At 45.0% G+C, this 20024-nt stretch overlaps 1 protein-coding gene across 16 annotated transcripts in view; it reads right to left on the bottom strand.

Annotated features, from left to right (window-relative positions):
- The window catches only part of LDB3 (LIM domain binding 3), a 303819-nt gene that overhangs the window by 30847 nt on the left and 252948 nt on the right, over positions 1 to 20024 (bottom strand). For all 16 annotated transcript variants that reach the window (XM_073685870.1, XM_073685873.1, XM_073685876.1 and 13 more), the window contains 2 exons: positions 14543 to 14864; positions 13981 to 14161 (listed from right to left, as the gene is read on the bottom strand). In XM_073685870.1, the coding sequence (XP_073541971.1) occupies positions 13981 to 14161; positions 14543 to 14864 (503 nt within the window). The remainder of the gene's footprint in view (positions 1 to 13980; positions 14162 to 14542; positions 14865 to 20024) is intronic.

The raw sequence follows: 20024 nt of genomic DNA, 5'->3' as shown, positions 1-20024 counted from the left end.
GGCAGCTCCATAGCTGCAAATCAACGGGTGGCGTAGTCGACACTCAAATAACATCTATCAAGACTGCCACACACTGAGTTGACTCCCTGGGCACGGACCGGGTCCCCGCCACTCGGAGACTACAACCCTCATCTGATCCGGTTACGGGTAAGCCCCCGTGCGCGAGACGCTGCGCGGCACAGCGGGCCCAGGGGTGCGTCAACTTTGGCGTAGTCGGCAGGATTTCGTGCCCGCAACCACCGGGTACTGCGTGCCTGAAAAAGAGACTTTTAAAACTTACCATCCGTGAAGTTTTCCCGCCATCGGTGAAGATTCCCGCCATCCGGCGCCATTTTCAGCCTTCTTCCCGCCATCTGTGAAGATTCCCGCCATCCGGCGCCATCTTCAGCCTTCTTCCCGCCATCCGTGGAGTTTTCCCGCCGTTGGACGCCATCTTGAGGACGCCGCGCGGGAAGAAGAGGGGCGTGGACTCCGAAAGCGCGCGAGAACTGAAGCCCCGCCTCACGTCCGGACATTGCGTAAGGTCCTGGAAGGAGCCCAGCAGACGCCGACGTCACCGGAGCGCGACGGAAGGTCCTCAACCCTGACGATCTACTGCGGAGCCGCGGCCTACGGAACAGGATCATCGCAAGGTAGGCCACGGTCCACTAGGGGGGAGGAAGATGTCGGATGCGGAGGAGAGCTTCATTGCCTCAACCCCCGCCAGCGCCACCGCTGCTGCAGTTATGCCCTTCACCATGCCCTATATCCCGGGAGCAGCTTGGCTACCCCAGTACTCAGGGGAGTCACATACCCTGCATGACTTTAGAGAAAAGCTGGATAGCCTCTTCCAGGTGTACCCCCTCACAGAAGAGCAAAAAGTGAGCATCCTGGTGGCCCAACTAACCGGGGCAGCCAAAAGGGAAGTAAAATCCTGGCCACCTGGGAGGAAGACTGTCGCAGGGATACTAACCCGGCTGAAGGATACCTTTGATACCCGCACCTCAGCCGAGATTAAGCTTAGATTCTACGGGTGCAAGCAGCGAGCGCATGAGAGTATAAGGGACTATGCACTAAACCTACAAGAGGCCCTGAGGGCCATTAAGCAGACCGACCCTGATGGAGTGGGAAACGAGGACAGGCTGTTGACCGAACAATTTATAGAGGGACTATATTGTAATGCCCACCGAACCCAGTTGCGGGCGATGGCCTTACAGGATCCCCATCTGGGCTTTGCACAGTTCAAGGACAGAGCCATCCGGGTGCTCCGAGAACCGGCACCGGGTGGCGTTGTGACCCACAGGCGCCCAGCTATCACTTACCACCAGGAGGCGGCGCCCTTGTCGGCAGGGCCTGTGGGAGCTGATGCGCAGGCTTTGGACAATGACCCGGCTCCAGACCTACACCATCAGGTCCAAGAGCTAGGTAAGAGCGTTGCTGCGCTAACCCGAACTGTGCAGTCTTTACAGGCTTCCACCCCAGGGAAGATCCAGCTGGCATCCGGACCGGAGGACATCCCGTGGCGTCGACCAAGGAGGACCCCACCGGCCAGAGGAAGACCCAGTGACCGATACAGCGAGGACGGACGACCCATCTGCCGCCGCTGCAATCAACCCGGACATATGGCAAGGTACTGTTCTTTAAACGGGCACAACCTGGGGTAGAGGGCCAACCCCCAGGAAAAAGATCACCAGGCCCATCGAACTGGCGCGACAGATATGTGGGAGGACGTCCAGTCTTGCCTGTGGTACTGGATGGCATTCCCATGAGTGCCCTACTGGACACCAGGTCACAGGTCACCACCATCCCGTACGTGCTCTTTAAGCAGTACTGGAATGACTCGGATATTACCCGCTACCCTGACGACGACTTGAGTATCATCGCCAGCAATGGCCAGCCCGTGCCACAGATCGGATTTAAAGAGGTGACCATCAAAATCGGTAGAGTCGAACTGGCAGCACAGGGACTGATCATTGTAGATATTGACAAACATGAGAGTCACCCAAAAATAACTCTAGGAACTAATGTAATTGAAAATTGTCTTGCAGAGGTGATTTTCCTTTTACAGCAGGTTGCCAAGAACGCCAGCTCCGGCGAGCAGCGGGTGCTCCAGAAAGAGATCCGGGCACTGATGCGACGGCAACAGGTGGAACTCTCCGGCGGTGAGATTGGTAGCGTAAGAATGTGTGACCCTTTTCCTATTGCCATGCCCCCAAAAAGTGAAATGATGATTTGGTGCCGGGCAGCTATTGGTCTGAGAGGTAGGGATTACCAGGCAATGGTAGAACCAGTTTACTCGGACAGTAGGCCCACCATTTTGACAGCACGGGGGGTGGTTGATGTACGCCATGGGAGGGTGCCCGTTCGCATAATAAATATCGGGGAGAGGGAAGTGTACCTGCCCCGGTATGCCACGCTAGCCAAATTATACACCATTAACCAAAATTCTATACAATCTGTGGAACCCTTGCCTCCATCTCACCCGGAGGAAGGTAACGGCTCTAAGAAAAACATGGAGGACTGGTGTCAGCAACTACATCTGGGTACTGACTCCACTCCCGCACACCAGAAACAAGGAGTCTATCGGGTGGTTCAAGAGTACGAGAGAGTGTTCAGTAAACACCCGTTAGACTTCGGGCGAGTCAAGGGGGTAGAACACCACATCCCCACGGGAGACCATCCTCCTATAAAAGAGAGGTATCGACCCGTACCCCCTGCCCACTACCAACACGCCAAGGGGATGCTTAGAGACATGAAGGAGGCTGGGGTGATTAGGGATAGCTGTAGCCCCTGGGCAGCTCCACTAGTCTTAGTCAGAAAAAAAGACAACACCATGAGGATGTGTGTAGATTACCGGAAAATCAACCGTATCACACACAAGGATGCGTACCCCTTACCAAGGATAGAGGAGTCATTGGCTGCTTTAAGATCTGCTAACTTCTTCTCTACCTTGGATCTCACTAGCGGGTACTGGCAGGTTCCTGTAGCAGAGGCGGACCGGGAGAAGACCGCATTCACCACCCCGATGGGACTTAGCGAGTTCACCTGCATGCCGTTCGGACTCTGCAACGCACCAGGAACCTTCCAACGACTAATGGAGTGTTGTCTGGGCCACAGAAACTTCGAGACGGTCCTGTTGTACCTGGACGATGTCATCGTATATTCCAAGACGTATGAGGACCACCTGAAACACCTGGCGGAAGTGTTCGAAGCTCTGGCGAGTTACGGCCTAAAGGTGAAACCCTCCAAGTGTCACCTCCTGAAACCAAAGGTGCAGTACCTGGGACACGTGGTGAGCGCTGACGGAGTGGCTCCCGACCCTGATAAGATCACCGCAATTAAGGAATGGCCAAGCCCCTCCAGCGTAAAAGAAGTGCGGCAGTTCCTCGGGTTGGTAGGCTACTACCGAAGGTTTATTCCCGGTTTCACCAAAAAGGCAGCACCTATGCAGGACCTCCTGATAGGCCAGTCCCGGAAGGCCAAGAACCAGAAGCCGCCCTTCAAATGGGAGGAGCTGGAAGAAGAGTCCTTCCGCCAGCTGAAGATGGCCCTCACGGGGGACGAAATCCTGGCGTACCCGGATTATAGCCAGCCCTTTATCCTCTACACCGACGCCAGTAACATCGGGCTAGGAGCCGTACTGTCCCAGATCCAGCAGGGGAAGGAACGAGTAATCGCCTACGCCAGCCGAAAACTGCGACCCACCGAAAGGAACCCCGAGAATTACAGCTCATTTAAGCTGGAGTTCCTGGCCGTAGTATGGGCAGTCACCGAGCGCTTTAAGCATTACCTCGCTTCTTCCCGGTTCACCGTGTACACGGATAACAACCCGTTGACACACCTGGACACGGCAAGACTCGGTGCCCTGGAGCAGAGGTGGATGGCCCGTCTGTCCAACTACGAGTTCACAATCAAATACCGGGCAGGACGCTCCAATACCAACGCGGACGCCCTGTCCAGGATGCCCAACCTGCCGGACGGAGGAGAAGATCCGGAGGGACTGGAAGAAGTTGAACTCCCTGCGTTCCACCGTCATGGGACTATCCAGTATTCCCACCGGGTAAGGAGTAAGCAGGCTGCTACGTTGAACCCCTTACCCCACTACAACTGGGCGGAAACGCAAGACAGCGACCCTGCCGTCCGACTGGTGAAGGAGATGCTGACTCGGCCGGAGGCTCGCCTTGAACCAGACGCTCCGGAGGAAGCCAAACAACTATGGGCAGAGAAGAGTCGACTGTTCCTTTACAAAGGGAAGTTGTGCCGCCGAATGGTTAACTCCCGGACGCATGAATTACTCTGGCAAGTAGTGGTGCCACGAAGAGACGCAGCCATGGTGATGGAGGCATACCACGACGGAGCTGGACACTTCGGGTGGAAGAAGCTGGAGTTCCTGCTGCGCGAGCGGTTCCACTGGGTAGGCATGAGGGGAACCATCGAGAAGTGGTGCAGAGACTGTGGCCCGTGCAACCTGAGAAGGAAGGACCGTGCCAGCCAGAAGACTCCCCTGCAGTCCATCGTCACCCGGCAACCGTTGGAACTGGTAGCCTTGGATCATGTAAAACTGACCCCAAGCAGAAGTGGCTACGTCTACGCGTTGACCATCGTGGATCATTACTCCCGGTTCTTGGTTGTCGTCCCCGTCAAGGACTTAACGGCTCAAACAGCAGCTAGAGCCTTCCAGCAGCACTTCTGCCGTCCACACGGGTACCCGGACCAAGTGCTGACGGACCAGGGACCTGCCTTTGAAGCGGAGGTCTTCCAGGAATTCTGCAATCTGTATGGCTGCCGGAAGATAAGGACGACACCCTACCATCCGCAAACTAATGGACTTTGTGAGAAAATGAACCAGGTGGTAATGGATCTTCTAAAAACGTTGCCCCTGGAAGAACGCAGTCTGTGGCCTGAGAAGTTGCCCGATCTGGTGGACCTATACAACCACATCCCGGTAGGTTCCACCAACTGTACCCCGGCTTACCTAATGAGGGCAAGACCTGGTAAGTTACCTGTTGACCTGGAAATGGGAGTCCTGACACCCGAGGACACTTCACCAGAAACAGACTGGGACACAGAGAGGCAGCAGCAGTACCGGAGAGTACAGGAGAGCGTGGAGCGAAGTCTCTGTCAGGCTAGGGAAAGACAAGAGAAAACTTACAACCAGTATGCTCCCGCTGTTCCCCTGGTACCCAGAGAGCAGGTCTTGAAGAGGAAGAGACGGCTCCACAAGTTGGACGACCAGTGGGAGAAGGACCCGTACACCGTACTGCCCTCAAGCCACGAAAACCCGAAGGTTTGTACCATCAGTAAAGACGGAGGGGAAACCACAGCCATTGTATCCCGGGACCACCTGAAGAAGTGTCCCGAACAACTGAGGAACCCTGAGGAGGAACAAGAAGACCATCGACCCGTAGAGGAAAGGGAAGATATGGTTAGTACTGTGCTCGGGGACTTCCCTCGGTCTTGGACTCAAGTCAATGGTGCAGTTGTGGTACCCGTACTCACCTTCCTCCAACCAGCATCCCAAGCACCTACGGAGCAACAGGTAGAGCTGGAAGAACAGCCGGTCCAGGAGGCAGAAGACCCCACACCCGCAACCCAGGAGGATCAACCCTCTGCTTGCAGTGAGCCTGCCATACCCCTAGTGAGCCAAAGAGCCGGTAGACAGCTGCCCAGTTTGCCCTTGACAGCTCCTACACCCTGTAGTTCAGGGCTAGGCAGTCAGCTCCGTAGGTCCACTAGGGCCACTAGAGGCCAGTTACCCGCACGCTGGTAACTGGCTTTAAAGTGTATAAATTGTTTTATTTATGTTTACCTGTGTATTGTTGCTTGTGTATAATTTTGTGTTTCTAGTTATTTTTAGGAATCCTTGGTGGATCTACCGGGAATCCTTGTACAATTAGTTGGAGCGTAACCCAGGATGGACTAGAGACTGTTAAGGACTCGGGGTAGGACAGACCCCTCCCTGGTTACGTCTCCCTGTTTTGGTGAAATGGACACCTTGCTTCCCCTCAAAGACTGCACCCGGTTGCGGACACGCCGTGACCATTGTTATGTGTCTCTTTATTATAATGTTTTGGTTGTACTCTGTTATGTTTACAAAAATGTGTTTAGTCCCGGAGTACTAAATTTCACTAGGGGGGAATGTGGCACCCCAGGGGTCTGGTTTCCACAGTAATGTAATGTTATGTCTGAGAGCAGGTGGGAGGTCCTTTGGTCAGGGATCCTGTGCATGCCACACCTCCTGCCCAGTCTTGGGAGGGGAAGAACTTCCCCTATATAAACCCGGGGCTGAAGCAGGGTTAGTCAGTCAAGGAGAGTAGAGACAAGAAACAGTCACAGGAAGAAACAGCAGAAGCTCAGTGGGAGCAATACTACTACAAGTCAGGGGCTGGCAGCTGCAGAGCTCGCCCTGACTGAGAAGCTTTCTTACCGGACCCGGCGTCCGAGGCTGTGGGGACTAACTCTTACCCAGCAGCAGAAGCCGACCGGCAGGGGATTTCAGGTCCTCAGGCCCAGAAACCCGAAGGCACGGTCACACGCGTGGGACCAGCGCCGCCATCGTGGAGCGGAAGCCATTAGAAGGCCCCGAGTCACCGGCCATACGGGTGAGCACCACACGGTACACTCAGGGACGTGGGCTACTTATATCCGCTTCTAGCAAGGTAGCCAGAAGAGTACAGTCAGTTTGGGAGGCCTACAACTCCGCCTGGCCAGGGGAGATCCCATCTGCTCAAGGACTGACCAGGCCCCGTTTGCTAGCAAGTACTCCGGGAGGGTCTATCGTTGTTACCAGTAAAGACCCTGAATTACACCGCACCATCTCTGAGTGGTTCCTGCTACCCTCATCTTCCACGTCGGCTGCCCTGAGGCCATACCCCTCCCGTTGGGGGTTATACTATCACGCTGCACAATTCTACACCGGCCTCAGCGGTCTGCCCTGCAGCGGCAGCTCCATAGCTGCAAATCAACGGGTGGCGTAGTCGACACTCAAATAACATCTATCAAGACTGCCACACACTGAGTTGACTCCCTGGGCACGGACCGGGTCCCCGCCACTCGGAGACTACAACCCTCATCTGATCCGGTTCCGGGTAAGCCCCCGTGCGCGAGACGCTGCGCGGCACAGCAGGCCCAGGGGCGCGTCATATATATAACTATATAAAGCTGGCATCGCTATAATCATGCCGATCAGAAGAAAAAATCTGTTTTATCACTTTTACTGCACAGTAAACCACGCAAAAAAAATACAAAAAATAACTGAATTGCTGTTTTTTGTTCATTCTGCATCTGAAAAACCTGAATAAAAAGCAATCCAAAATTTTTATATACCCCAAAATGGTACCAAAAAAAATCTTGAACTCATTGAGCAAAAAAATAAGCCCTTATACAGCTCTGTTTGCCAAAAAATAAAAAAGTTACATCACTCAGAATGTGTCGACTAAAAAGCTAATTTTAAAAAAGTATTTTTACTGTGTGATAGTAGGAAAACATGAAAAATAACTATATAAATCTAGTATTGCTATAATAACACTGGTCTGAAGAATAAAGTAGTCTTATCAGTTGTACTGCATGAAAACTGGCATAAAAATAAAAATAAGAACTATTCTTGTAATGCTGCCTATTTGCTCATTCTACCTCCTAAAAATTGGAATAAGGCTGGGGTCAGATTTATCCTCTGCTCACCGCTGAGCACGTTAGAATTTCTGTTTAAATCCCAAAAACTGAGATTCATGCAAAACCCCCGATGGAACCACTCACTATTTTGAGGCAGATGGAGTCACTTTGGACTCCCTTTGGTCTCTGTTACAGCAGTGTCCCAACATTTTAGGCATCTTTTTAGTGCACAAGTGTGGTCGACCACCATTCTGAAACGCCTAAAAAGATGGATACCACCGGAACAGACTCCAAAAGAACTCCAAAGTGTCTCAATCTGCCTCATTATAGTGAGTGGTTCTGTTGGTGGTTTAACCTGAATCGCATTTTTGTGGGATATAGACGGAAACCCTGACGAAAGTATGAATGTGATCCCAGCCTTATACTGAAAAATCAAATAGCCCTCTTTCCTTTCCGAGCCCTGCCATGAGCCCAAACAACCGTTTTTGACCACATATTGGGTTTAATTACGTTTTGGAGAAATTGAGTAACAAATTATAGGGTCCATTTTCTCCTATTATCCTTTATGAAAATTACAAACATGGGACTTAAACAACAATTTAGAGGAAAAAAAAAAATTAATTTCCACATCCTAATTTTAAAAGGTTCAGTGACGTACATATGGGTTCAAAATGCTCAACACAACCCAAGATAAATTCCTTGAGGCATCCAGTAGATCACAGAGGAACCCAAGGTAATATCTAAGTAACTAAAGGCATCTCTCACATTAGATAATGTTAATGTTTATGAGTCCACTATCAGGAGGACACTGAAAAACAATGGGTGTGCAGGGCATGATTGCAAAGGGAAAGCCACTGCTCTCAAAAAATAATATTTTTACCTATTTGCAGGAAACTAAAGATTATCTGGACAAGCCAGAAGGCTATTGGAACAATGTTTTGTAGATGGATAAGACCAGGTGCGTAACAATCGTGGTTGCAGAGGATGTGACTGCGAATGGGCCTCTGAGGAAAAGGGCCTGCCAACGTAAGCACTTTTCTCTGCTGGATTTGTGGGCATCAGCTGGTCCCCTTTTTCCATTGCAGGAACCTAGTCCACTATGGTGCAGAGAGCCATTGGCCTCAAAAGTAGTTTTCAACTACATATGGGGTATCGGTATACTCAGGAGTAATTGCCCAAGAAATTTTGGGGTCCACTTTCTCCTGCTCTCCTTGTGAAAATGAAAAGATTTGGGGCTATTTTTGTGGGAAAAATATATATTTTTTCATTTTCACAGATCAACATTATAAAATTCTGTGAAGTACCTGGGGGTTCAAGGTGCTCACCACATGTCTAGATAAATTCCTTGAGGGGTTTAGTTTCCAAAAGGGGGGTACTTGTGGGGGGTTTCCACTCTTTAGGCACATCAGGGGCTTTCCAAACATGACATGATACCCACAGACCATTCCATCAAAATCTGCATTCCAAAACATCACTCCTTCCTTTCTGAGCCCTGCCGTACACCCAAACAGTAGTTTTCACCCACATATGGGGTATTTACGTACTCAGGAGATATTGCACAACAAATTTTCGGGTCCATTTTCTCCTGTTACCCTTGTGAAAATGCAAAATAGTGGGGCTAAAAAACATTTTTGTGGGAAAAATTTGATTTTTTTTGTTATTTTCACGGCTCAATATTATAAACTTTTGTGAAGCACCTGGGGGTTCAAGGGGCTCACAATACATCTAGATAAGTTTCCTGAGGGGTCTAGTTTCCAAAATGGTGTCACTTGTGGGTGTTTCCACTGTTTAGGCACATCAAGGGCTCTCCAAGCACGACATGGCATCCGCTAATTATTCTAGCAAATTTTTCATTCAAAAAGTCAAATGGTGCTCCTTCCCTTCCAAGCCCTGCCATGCACCCAAACAGTAGTTTTCCTCCACATGTTGGTTATTGGGGCTAAAAAAAAATTTCGTGGAAAAAAGTGATTTCTTTATTTTCACGGCTCTACGTTATAAACTTCTGTAAAGCACCTGGGGGTTCAAGGTGCTCACCACACATCTAGATGCATTCCTTGAGGGGTCTAGTTTCCAAAATGGTGTCACTTATGGGTGTTTTCTACTGTTTAGGCACATCAGGAGCTCTCCAAATGCGACATGGTGTCCGCTAATTATGGCAGCAAATTTTACATTCAAAAAGTCAAATGGCGCACATTCCCTTCCGAGCCATGCTGTGTGCTCAAACAGTGGTTTTCAACCACATATTGGGTATTGTCGTGCTCAGGAGAAATTGCACAACACATTTTGGGGTCCATTTTCTTCAGTTACCCCTGTGCAAGTAAAAAAAATTGGGTCTAAAGTAAATTTTTTGCAAAAAAAAGTTGAATGTTTATTTTTTCCTTCCATGTTCCATTAATTCCTGTGAAGTACGTGAAGGGTTAATAAACTTCTTGAATGTGGTTTTGAGCATCTTGAGGTATGCAGTTTTTAGAATTGTGTCAATTTTGGGTATTTTCTGTCATATAGACCCCTCAAAGTCATTTTAATCGTGATGTGGTCCCTAAAAAGATGGTTTTGTAAATTTTGTTGTAAAAATAAGAAATCGCTGGTCAACTTTTAACCCTTCTAACTTCCTAAATAAAAAAATCTATGTTTCAAAAATTGTGCTGATGTAAAGTAGACATGTGGGAAATGTTATTTATTAACTATTTTATATGACATAACTATCTGATTTAAGAGCATACAAATTAAAAGTTTGAAAATTGCAAAATAGGCCATAGAACCTTAGTTACACCACTGGGTAAGACCAAAATAGAGCTGGTTTAAATGAGAAGTGTTATGTTTGGAGAAAGAAAAACACTGCATTACAGCATAAAAACCTCATATCATTGGTCAGAAACAGTGGTGGTAATAACATGGTTTGTACCTCTTTAGCCTCATTAGGGCCAGGACAGCTTGTTATCATTGATGAAACAATGAATTTTAAAAGTATACTGGGATCCAAGGGTTAACGTTTCTCCTTGCGGAGAGTGACATGTTAAACATGTCACGGTGAGGAGACGTTTAAGCTGTAATGCTCCTCTGGGAAAAAAGCAGATTGTCTCTTCAGAGAGGAAGAGGACGAAAACTCTAGTGCCACCTATAGGAAGTAGCAATCCTAAAAGTCAATATTAACTCTCTAACGAGCCTTGTCACATGACTTAGGATAAAAGCCAGAACCAGAATCTCAATTTGTAGACACTGTGTTTCGGGATATTGCTCCTCGTCAGTGCAAAGTGTGGCGGGGTGAGAGGCGTCTGACTGGGATCCAAGGGGTAACATTTCTCCTTGGGGAGAGTGACATGTTAAGCATGTCAAGGTGAGAAGACGTTTAAGCCGCAATGCTCCTCTGGGAAAAATGCAAATTGTCTCTTCAGAGAGGAAGAGGACTAGAACTCTAGTGCAAAAATATACTAGCAAATACTAAATGAATATCTGGACATCTGTCCATTGGCTGAGTCTCAAGAGAACATGGGTTATGCAACAAGACAATGCCTCAAAGCACAACAGTTGTTTCACAAAAGAATGGTTTTAAAAAGAATAAACTGATTCAATAAAGCAATTTCACCAGAATTCTGGTGTAATTTACTCTGAAAAGTCAGAACATTTTGGTGCAACTTGAAGTAATGCTAAAATTTAGCGACTTTTGGCATTTTCACAAGTTTTTCCCAGCTGCGCAAAAATGTGCAGAATTGGAGCTGGATGGGGGCGTCGTGGGGGTGTGACGCCAAAGATCATTTAATTCCTTAGGTCAGCAATCTTAATCCAATAAGAAAATGAAGAAAGATTTCTAGCGTAGAGCATGGTGGGCCACCAGTCAGACAGTTAATAAATCAGGAGCGTCTAGAAAATCGTCGGCTTGATGAATCGGTGCTAATGTTTGGGAACTGTCAAGTCACAGTCCTCACCTTATTCCTATAGAAATGTTATGGAATGACCTGAAGCGAGGAGTTCATGTGAGAAAACCCACCAACATAACAGAGTTGAAGCTGTTTTGTAGGGAGGAATGGGCTAAAATTCCTCCAAGTCGATATGCAGGATTAATCATCAATTACCAAAAAACGTTTAAATGCAGTTATTACTGCACGGGGGATCACAACAGATACTGAAAGCAAACGTTCACATACTTTTGTCCCTCTCAGACATGTGATATAATTTTTCTCATTTAAAAAAATGTCTAATATTTGTGACTAATTTTTTTTATTTGGTTCTTTATCTACTTTTAGGACCTGTATGAAAATCTAACGTAGTCTTAGGTCAAAATTATGCAGAACTGCAACTATTACTTTAATTATGCACCACTTTAATAAACACTAAAATTAATTCTGCATGTTAGTAGAAAAAACATGGAATATAATAATTAGTAAAGTAATTCCCCATTTAAATGCTGAAACTACACTAAATAAAATACTAAGTGAATGTCGGTAAAAGCAATTACTGAATACTCGCAACTAACTGTTGTTAACCATAATTCTATCGTTTAATAGAAAAAAACTGTAATATAATAATTACTACAGTAATCTTCCACTAAAATTCTGAAACTGCACAAAATGTAATGTACTACACCAACATCAGTGAAAACGATTACTGAACACCTGCAACTTACTGACGCTATCTGTATTTCTGTATACTGTATATTAGTAAAAAAAATACTGTAATATTAACTAATTGCTAAACGGCTCTATATCTAAAATCCTGCAGCAAAATGTTAACACGGACTTTGATAAACAATACTGATCGGAGCACAGCGGCCGCAGGGTGTACAGACACACAAAGAGGTAGTGCGGAGAAAATTACAAATAATGTCACAAGAGTTAAAAAAAAATTACAAAAAAAACCAAAACTCCTGAGCAAAAACCTGATGCCGAACATCGATATACGTCATCAATCAGCACCCTGTGGCAGCAGGCTGCACCCACAGAATTGGTGCAAATGCAAAAGTGAAAAACTGACAGGAAAGATAAAGGTCTTGGACAAAGATTGAGCAGAGATGCCGATCAGTGATGTGTGTCACTAATCAGCACTCAGTGGCCGCAGGATGCAAATTAAAAATAAAAAAATGAGAAAAAAGCGCACAAAAATTGTGCACAAATGCTGATCAGCAACTTGCGTCAGTGGCAGCAGGACACACATTTGGGGGAGGAGGGAAATTGGGGAGGTAGGATAGAGGGAAAAGGGCATGGATAAGAGGTCAAGGATCGGGAAATTCAGGAATTAGTTTTAAGTCTTCAGCTGTATGCAACATTACAACAGCAGTTGCAGCACAGAAGATAGTGGTAGTGCCACAAATCCAAGCCAGGCCAAAATTGCATTGTGACCGCTCTACACGCCATTCTTAATTGAAACAGAAATGAGCAAAGTGGTGACAGACACATAACCATGCACCACTGACATTAGATAGTCGACTCAGGTCAGGTCATACATAGCAATTCGCAGATTAAGGTGAGGGCACAAGAGAGACGGGGGCACCACTACAGCCATAGCTTGTTCTATGATTGGTGATGCCAAGCAGCAACTTTCGTTAGAGTTAGAGTGGACATCCACCCTACTAGAAAATTGCGGCCAAAGAGCAGGGGCTCATTGGTTGCAGCCGTCACGTGACACAACAAGTCGTTTCTCTCTTTGGGAACAGCGGGGCCAACACAGCTGGAACTGCGGAGCAGTAGGATACAAGTATCCATTGTTTTTTTTAAATTAGGGACTTGAATTGATTACGCTGGGGTTGGACTACCTCTTTAACCAATTTTACATTGTTGCCTTCACACATTTTCATATAACTTTCCTGTATTTTGGAACGGTTTGCCAAAAAACTTTGCAACTCTTTTACTCTTCAGGTCTAAAAAAACAACCTAAAAACTCACTTAAACCTACAAATGGGCAGCACTGTGGCTCAGTGGTTAGCACTGTAGCTTTGTAGTGCTGGTGTCCTGGGTTCAAGTGCCAACAAGAACAACATGTACAAGGAGTTTGTATGTCCCCCCCCCTGTTTACGTGGGTTTCTTCGAGGTACTGTTCCTCCCGCACTCCAAAGACATACTGATGGGGAATATAGGTTGTGAGCCCCAATGGGGACAGTGATGATGATGTCTATAAAGCGCTGCGGAATGTGATGGTGCTATATAAGTGTGTAAAATAAATAAGCAAATGTAGTTTGTGTGGGTACTCTCTCATTCCTATTCCCAGTAAATGTAACTTCAATCCTTAGAGCTACCAATACATCAATACAACATGACATATATGGAAGCAATAAGTAGAATGTAGTAAATTAAGCATTCATGAAAAATCAGAACCTAAAAAGCACCTAAAATAGAAAACAGATATGTAATACTTCTTAGTTTTAGGGTAACCATTCCAATTTTGTTCAGGACTTACCCCCATAATTTTAGTGTTGCAGCGAGCGCAGGTTGGGGCAAAGAACTGCTCATAGCATCGTTCACAGTAGACACTCTTCTGCTCCTCAACAAAGCTCACATCAGCTAGGGAAGTCTTGCAGTAGGCACAGTTAAATTCTTCTGGATGCCATGATCTACCCATGGCCACTAAGAATGGACCCCTGTATATCAAATAGATACAAAATAGTTAATTGTTAACTCATTTTATACAAAATGCACAGCAAACATTTCTACATTTCAGAAGGCCTTGTTTTAATAGTGCAGTTTTGATGTCTACTAAAGTTTTTTTCAAATGCCTTTTTTTGCCTTGATTTTTCCAAAAAGTGGTAAAATCGCCATGTTCTTACCATGTTTTCACAGCAAAAAAAACACATCACGAATGCATGGTCTGAACACAGCCTAAAAGAACAACTTCTTCCTAAAACAGGTTTTGACTTGGTGAAAACTTGAACATGCTTCCCCAACTAACCCTTGGCATGGTCTTCAGTGTGGATAGCCAGGAATAGGTACATGTTTCTTTCCAAACTTCTTGATCTGCTTACCTAATGATGCTGTTGCAATGTCCACAAAGGGGGGTCCTGCTGCTTGCTGGAAATCGTTCCGCACGCTGAATCGTACCTCTAGGTGCTTGAGTAGGTGGTTGACTAGCGGGCTGAGGAGGATAGCTTGGAGTAGTTATTGGAGGTGGAGGAGGAGGTGCTGCTTTTGGCAGAATCTGTTTAGAAACTGTGGAAGTAGTTTTTCCAGGTGCAAATTTTTGAGAAAAGGTTTCATCAGTTATCCATGGAGGGCGATTGGCTGGCTCTGGCTGAGGAGGTGCTGAGTAAGTAGGGGCAGGTGATGGAGCAAAGCCTGGAGAAGGACCTGAAACATGTAATAACATTAAGGAGTAGTTGTAGGTGTGTGTGCATGCCACCATGTGAATTCTGAATATCACACATAATTGTTTACTATGTTACCCCTATAGAAAAGTAGAATATTTGACTTTTTATTTGGGTGAAAAATCCACTGTATATTATATTACCCAGTTTGTGGATGCCAGTTTGTAAAATCTAATGCGCTATCTGCAGAGAAAACGTGCAAAGTAAAATGACCTATGCTGCGGATATGGTATCTGTAGTGTATTAATTAATTCTACATTTTTTGTGGATTTTGCCATTTGCAATGCAAAAAGTGAAAGATATGACTGGTATCAGTTCAACTTTTTTCCTTTACATATCTTTTGTGATTAGGGGGTCACTCTGAGTCACCGATGATCTAGCAAAGGCAGCAGCACCCTGAATGATTGCACTAAGGAGCACGGTTGGTTGTTGTGTCCAATATACAATGAAAATAGGTGACTGTTAGAGATGGTAGAATCGATTAGCAGGACTCTGGTCCATTGGTCAGGTCAGTAATCTGTGACCACTGGACTGGAGACCTGCGAATCTCCAAACCTCTAGGCATTCTTGGCTCCTCTTTTGATTAGCTGGACTGTTACAACGTCATGAATTGTTTCATGCTGCAATAATGGGGACGTGCCAGCCCCAGCTTATTAAAAGGAGGAGCCAATAATGCCAGGAGGTAAGGAGATTCGCCAGATGCTAGTGGTCACAGATTACTGAGGTGGCCAAATGACCGGAGTGCTGCAAATCGACTCTCCCCTCTCTAGGGAGCGACATTCCACCAAGTCTCCATCCCTGGCTCTGTATACATTGCTGCTATGTCCTACGAGCACTTTATCTGTTTTTCTTCCAATCCAATAACCCCCCAATGGAAAAAGTCAAAGCTGGGGCGAATACGCAGCAAGTTATACAACTTAGATTCTGCATAAAAATGGTGCATTGTTATTTTAGCAGTGTTATATTCACATATATTCCGATGACATACTCCGGAAAAGCTCAACTACTGACATGACAATACCCTTCTCATAGTCTTTTCACTATAGTCAGCAGTAACAAGATTTATCCCATATCACTTCTACTTGTACTGGATGAATCATCCAATCACAAGTTTAAAAATATACTTTTTACATCATAGTCATATTCTTTAGATGAAGGTCTCAGCATGTTGTGGCATATCACTAAACTAAACGCAGGAGGAGGCAACACGTATAGAACATGGAGAATACTCTGGCGCCCAGACATGTTCTCTGACTATGATCTAACGTTACTGCACAGTAACAAACTGCACAGTTCCTCTAGCTATAGGTATATGATTTTGCAGTAAGGGAAGGCTAATTGATACTCATAAAAAGTGTTTTTTCGTCATCCTGTTAGTGTATATTAATATCACAAAGGGAATTCTCTATCCAGGAGGTCCCTTTGTGAGCTGCATATTTGGCTGGCCATGTCTTCTTGCAGTGCCTGCAGCAGTTGGTCTGCAGTGCCTGCAGCAGTTAGTCTGCAGTGCAGGGAGCTGGAGCCTCAGCCTTCAGCTGCTAGGGGTTGTCGTTTGAGACAACCTGTTAAAGGGGTCTTCCTGGACTTTAATTTTAACCCCTATCAATCAGCTAATTGAAGATGTCACAGTGCACTGGTGGCATGTTTCGTTAGCTTGAGTAGTGGCCATAAAAAGCATTGCAAGCATGTAAATGAAAAAGAGGGAGCTCGCAATAGCATTCAAGATCACTACTCAATGTACAGAGCTTCTATCAGCCCATCAGTAGGGGTATTGCAGCCAGACAGACTCCCACCGATCTAATATAAATGACATATTCCAAGGATAGGTCATTAATATTAAAGACACAGAAAACATCTGCAAATATTTCCTGTATCTATTCCATATTAGTTCCAGAAGCTAGAAAAGGTAAACATTGGACATACCGTAATTCTCTGCTCAGTATTCCAGAATAGGAATGTTGGTGGTCCGAAAATAATATTGATTTTCATCCTAAATGTCTCTTTATTTATTTAAATAATATAATAGATTTTCTAATACGGTTTAATTAAAAAGTTCCTACCCTTCCCACTCTATTCGAGCGGCTTTATTTTATTTATTTTTAACTATTTCCATTTTGATGACGCTTCGCTGTCTCTAATTAGAGCATAAGAGAGCAGAGACCAGCACCGCCCACGAAACTGATGTCACTTTAGGGGCAAGACTATTCTCTGCTCTCTGTGTTCTTTTCTTACAATGTGCACTGACAGTGCACTCTCTTGAAGGCTTCACTTCTTTTAGAGCCGGCGAGGGAGAGCACTGTCACTGAGCACTGAGAAGAAAATTCACAGTAAGAAGGGAGCTCATACTGAGCAAATGTCGGAATTGACAACCGATGCATGCTCAGCAGAGCAGGTACTAGCCCAGCCCCTGAAACGGATGTCACTGATGATGCTTCATTTCAGAGGCTGAGGCAGTGACCACAGCTCTGCCCCCTGATGAGGTCCTGTTTAACTATCCCAGCATGCACTTGGGATTTTCAAACAAAGCGTCATCAAAACGGAAGTTGGCAAAAAAAAATACAATTAAAGCAGTTAGATTAGAGAGGGAAGGGTAGGGACTTTTTAAATAAACCATATTAGAAAAACTATTATATTATTAAAATAAATAGATAGACATTTAGGATGAAAATCAATATTAATTTCAGACCACCCCTTTAAGCATTATGCAGAACACAGCATATTGGATAGTGGACTAAACATCATAAATTCAAATGAATAATGTCAATTGCAAGATTATTTATTGTTTCTTTATGTGATTTTCAGAATTTGCTCTGGCTATTAGCTTTTCCCTCTCAGTCATATATTGCTACATTAATACTGCAGCAGCCGCAGAGGTAAATAGCCTGGGGTTTCTGTGATATTGGTCGTGCAATTTTACCTTATGTAGAAGAAAGGGGACATGGCCTCCTGGTCACATGAGCAGTAAATGATTTCAGCATGATTTATTCCCATTTTTCTTAAGAGAAAAGAGGCAATAAAGAATTTCAGGTGCAACCTGACATGCTTCAGCAGCTGTAGAACAGAACTTGCTCCCCACATTCTTCACACTGGTTCAACGCTGTGCCAGATTTAGTCTGGATGTAACAATAAGGCCACGGCCCCACTATCAGTATTTGGTCAGTATTCGATCTGTATTTTTTCTCAGGAGTGGGAGCCAAAACCAGGTGAGAAACAATCAGAGAAAAGATATAATAGAAACAAGTCACCAATTCTGCATTTATCACCCACTCCTGGTTTTGACTCCGACTCCTGAGAAAAAATACTGAATACTGACCAAATACTGATAGTGGGACCGTGGCCTTATACTTTATATGTAAAAACTACATAGAATGATAATTCACCTTTAATATATAATATACTCAGCTGAGGCAACCACATTTAAATTAACCACCTCCCACCTAGGCGATTTTTAAATGTGTTTGCTATTTTGTTTTATCTTCTAATTCTTCGAATTGTATTGGCATTGCTTGTTTTTTTGCTGGATGAGTAGCAGTTTTGAATGAAATCATTCACTTTACCATATGATGTACAAAAAAATCGGGAATAAAACTCCAAATGGGGTGAAATGGTGAAAAAAACAAAGAATTCCACCATTGCTTTGGAGGTTTTGTTTTACTGCATTAATTACAACCCCTGGCAAAAATTATGGAATCACCGGGCTCGGAGGATGTTCATTCAGTTGTTTAATGTTGTGGAAAAAAAGAAGATCACAGACATGGCACAAAACTAAAGTAATTTCAAATGGCAACTTTATGGCTTTAAGAAACACTAAAAGAAGTCAAGAAAAAAAATGTGGCACTCAGTAAGGGTAATTTTTTTTCAGACCAAGCAGAGGGAAAAAATTATGGAATCACTCAATTCTAAGGAAAAAATTATGGACTCATGAAAAACAAACACACAAAAGAACACTTCAATACATCACTAGTATTTTGTTGCACCACCTCTGGCTTTAATAACAGCTTGCAGTCTTTGAGGCATGGACTTAATGAGTGACAAACAGTACTCTTCATCAATCTGGCTCCAACGTTCTCTGATTGCTGTTGCCAGATCAGCTTTGCAGGTTGGAGCCTTGTCATTGACCATTTTCTTCAACTTCCACCAAAGATTTTCAATTGGATTGAGATCCGGACTATTTGCAGGCCATGACATTGACCTTATGTGTCTTCTTTCAAGGAATGTTTTCACAGTTTTTGCTCTATGGCAGGATGCATTATCATCTTGAAAAATGATCTCATCATCCCCAAACATGCTTTCAATTGACGGGATAAGAAAACTGTCCAAAATATCAATGTAAACTTGGGCATTTATTGAAGATGTAATGACAGCCATCTCCCCAGTGCCTTTACCTGACATGCAGCCCCATATCATCAATGACTGTGGAAATTTGCATGTTCTCTTCATGCAGTCATCTTTATAAATCTCATTGGAACGGCACCAAACAAAAGTTCCAGCATCATCACCTTGCCCAATGCAGATTCGCGATTCATCACTGAATATGACTTTCATCCAGTCATCCACAGTCCAAGATTGCTTTTCCTTAGCCCATTGTAACCTTGTTTTTTTCTGTTTAGGTGTTAATGATGACTTTTGTTTAGCTTTTCTGTATGTAAATCCCATTTCCTTTAGGCGGTTTCTTACAGTTCAGTCACAGACATTGACTCCAGTTTCCTCCCATTCGTTCCTCATTTGTTTTGTTGTGCATTTCCTGTTTTGGAGACATATTGATTTAAGTTTCCGGTCTTGACGCTTTGATGTCTTCCTTGGTCTACCAGTATGTTTGCCTTTAACAACCTTCCCATGTTGTTTGTATTTGGTCCAGATTTTAGACACAGCTGACTGTGAACAACCAACATCTTTTGCAATATTGCGTGATGATTTACCTTCTTTTAAGAGTTTGATAATCCTCTCCTTTGTTTCAATTGACATCTCTCGTGTTGGAGCCATGATTCATGTCAGTCCACTTGGTGCAACAGCTCTCCAAGGTGTGATCACTCCTTTTTAGATGCAGACTAATGAGCAGATCTAATTTGATGCAGGTGTTAGTTTTGGAAATGAAAATTTACAGGGTGATTCCATAATTTTTTCCTCAGAATTGAGTGATTCC

The sequence above is a fragment of the Phyllobates terribilis genome, unplaced genomic scaffold (assembly GCF_046119375.1).
Source record: "Phyllobates terribilis strain yellow unplaced genomic scaffold, ASM4611937v1 Scaffold_5__5_contigs__length_657084704, whole genome shotgun sequence".
NCBI classification, from domain to species: domain Eukaryota; kingdom Metazoa; phylum Chordata; class Amphibia; order Anura; family Dendrobatidae; genus Phyllobates; species Phyllobates terribilis.
This window is presented reverse-complemented; position numbering and strand designations above follow the sequence as displayed.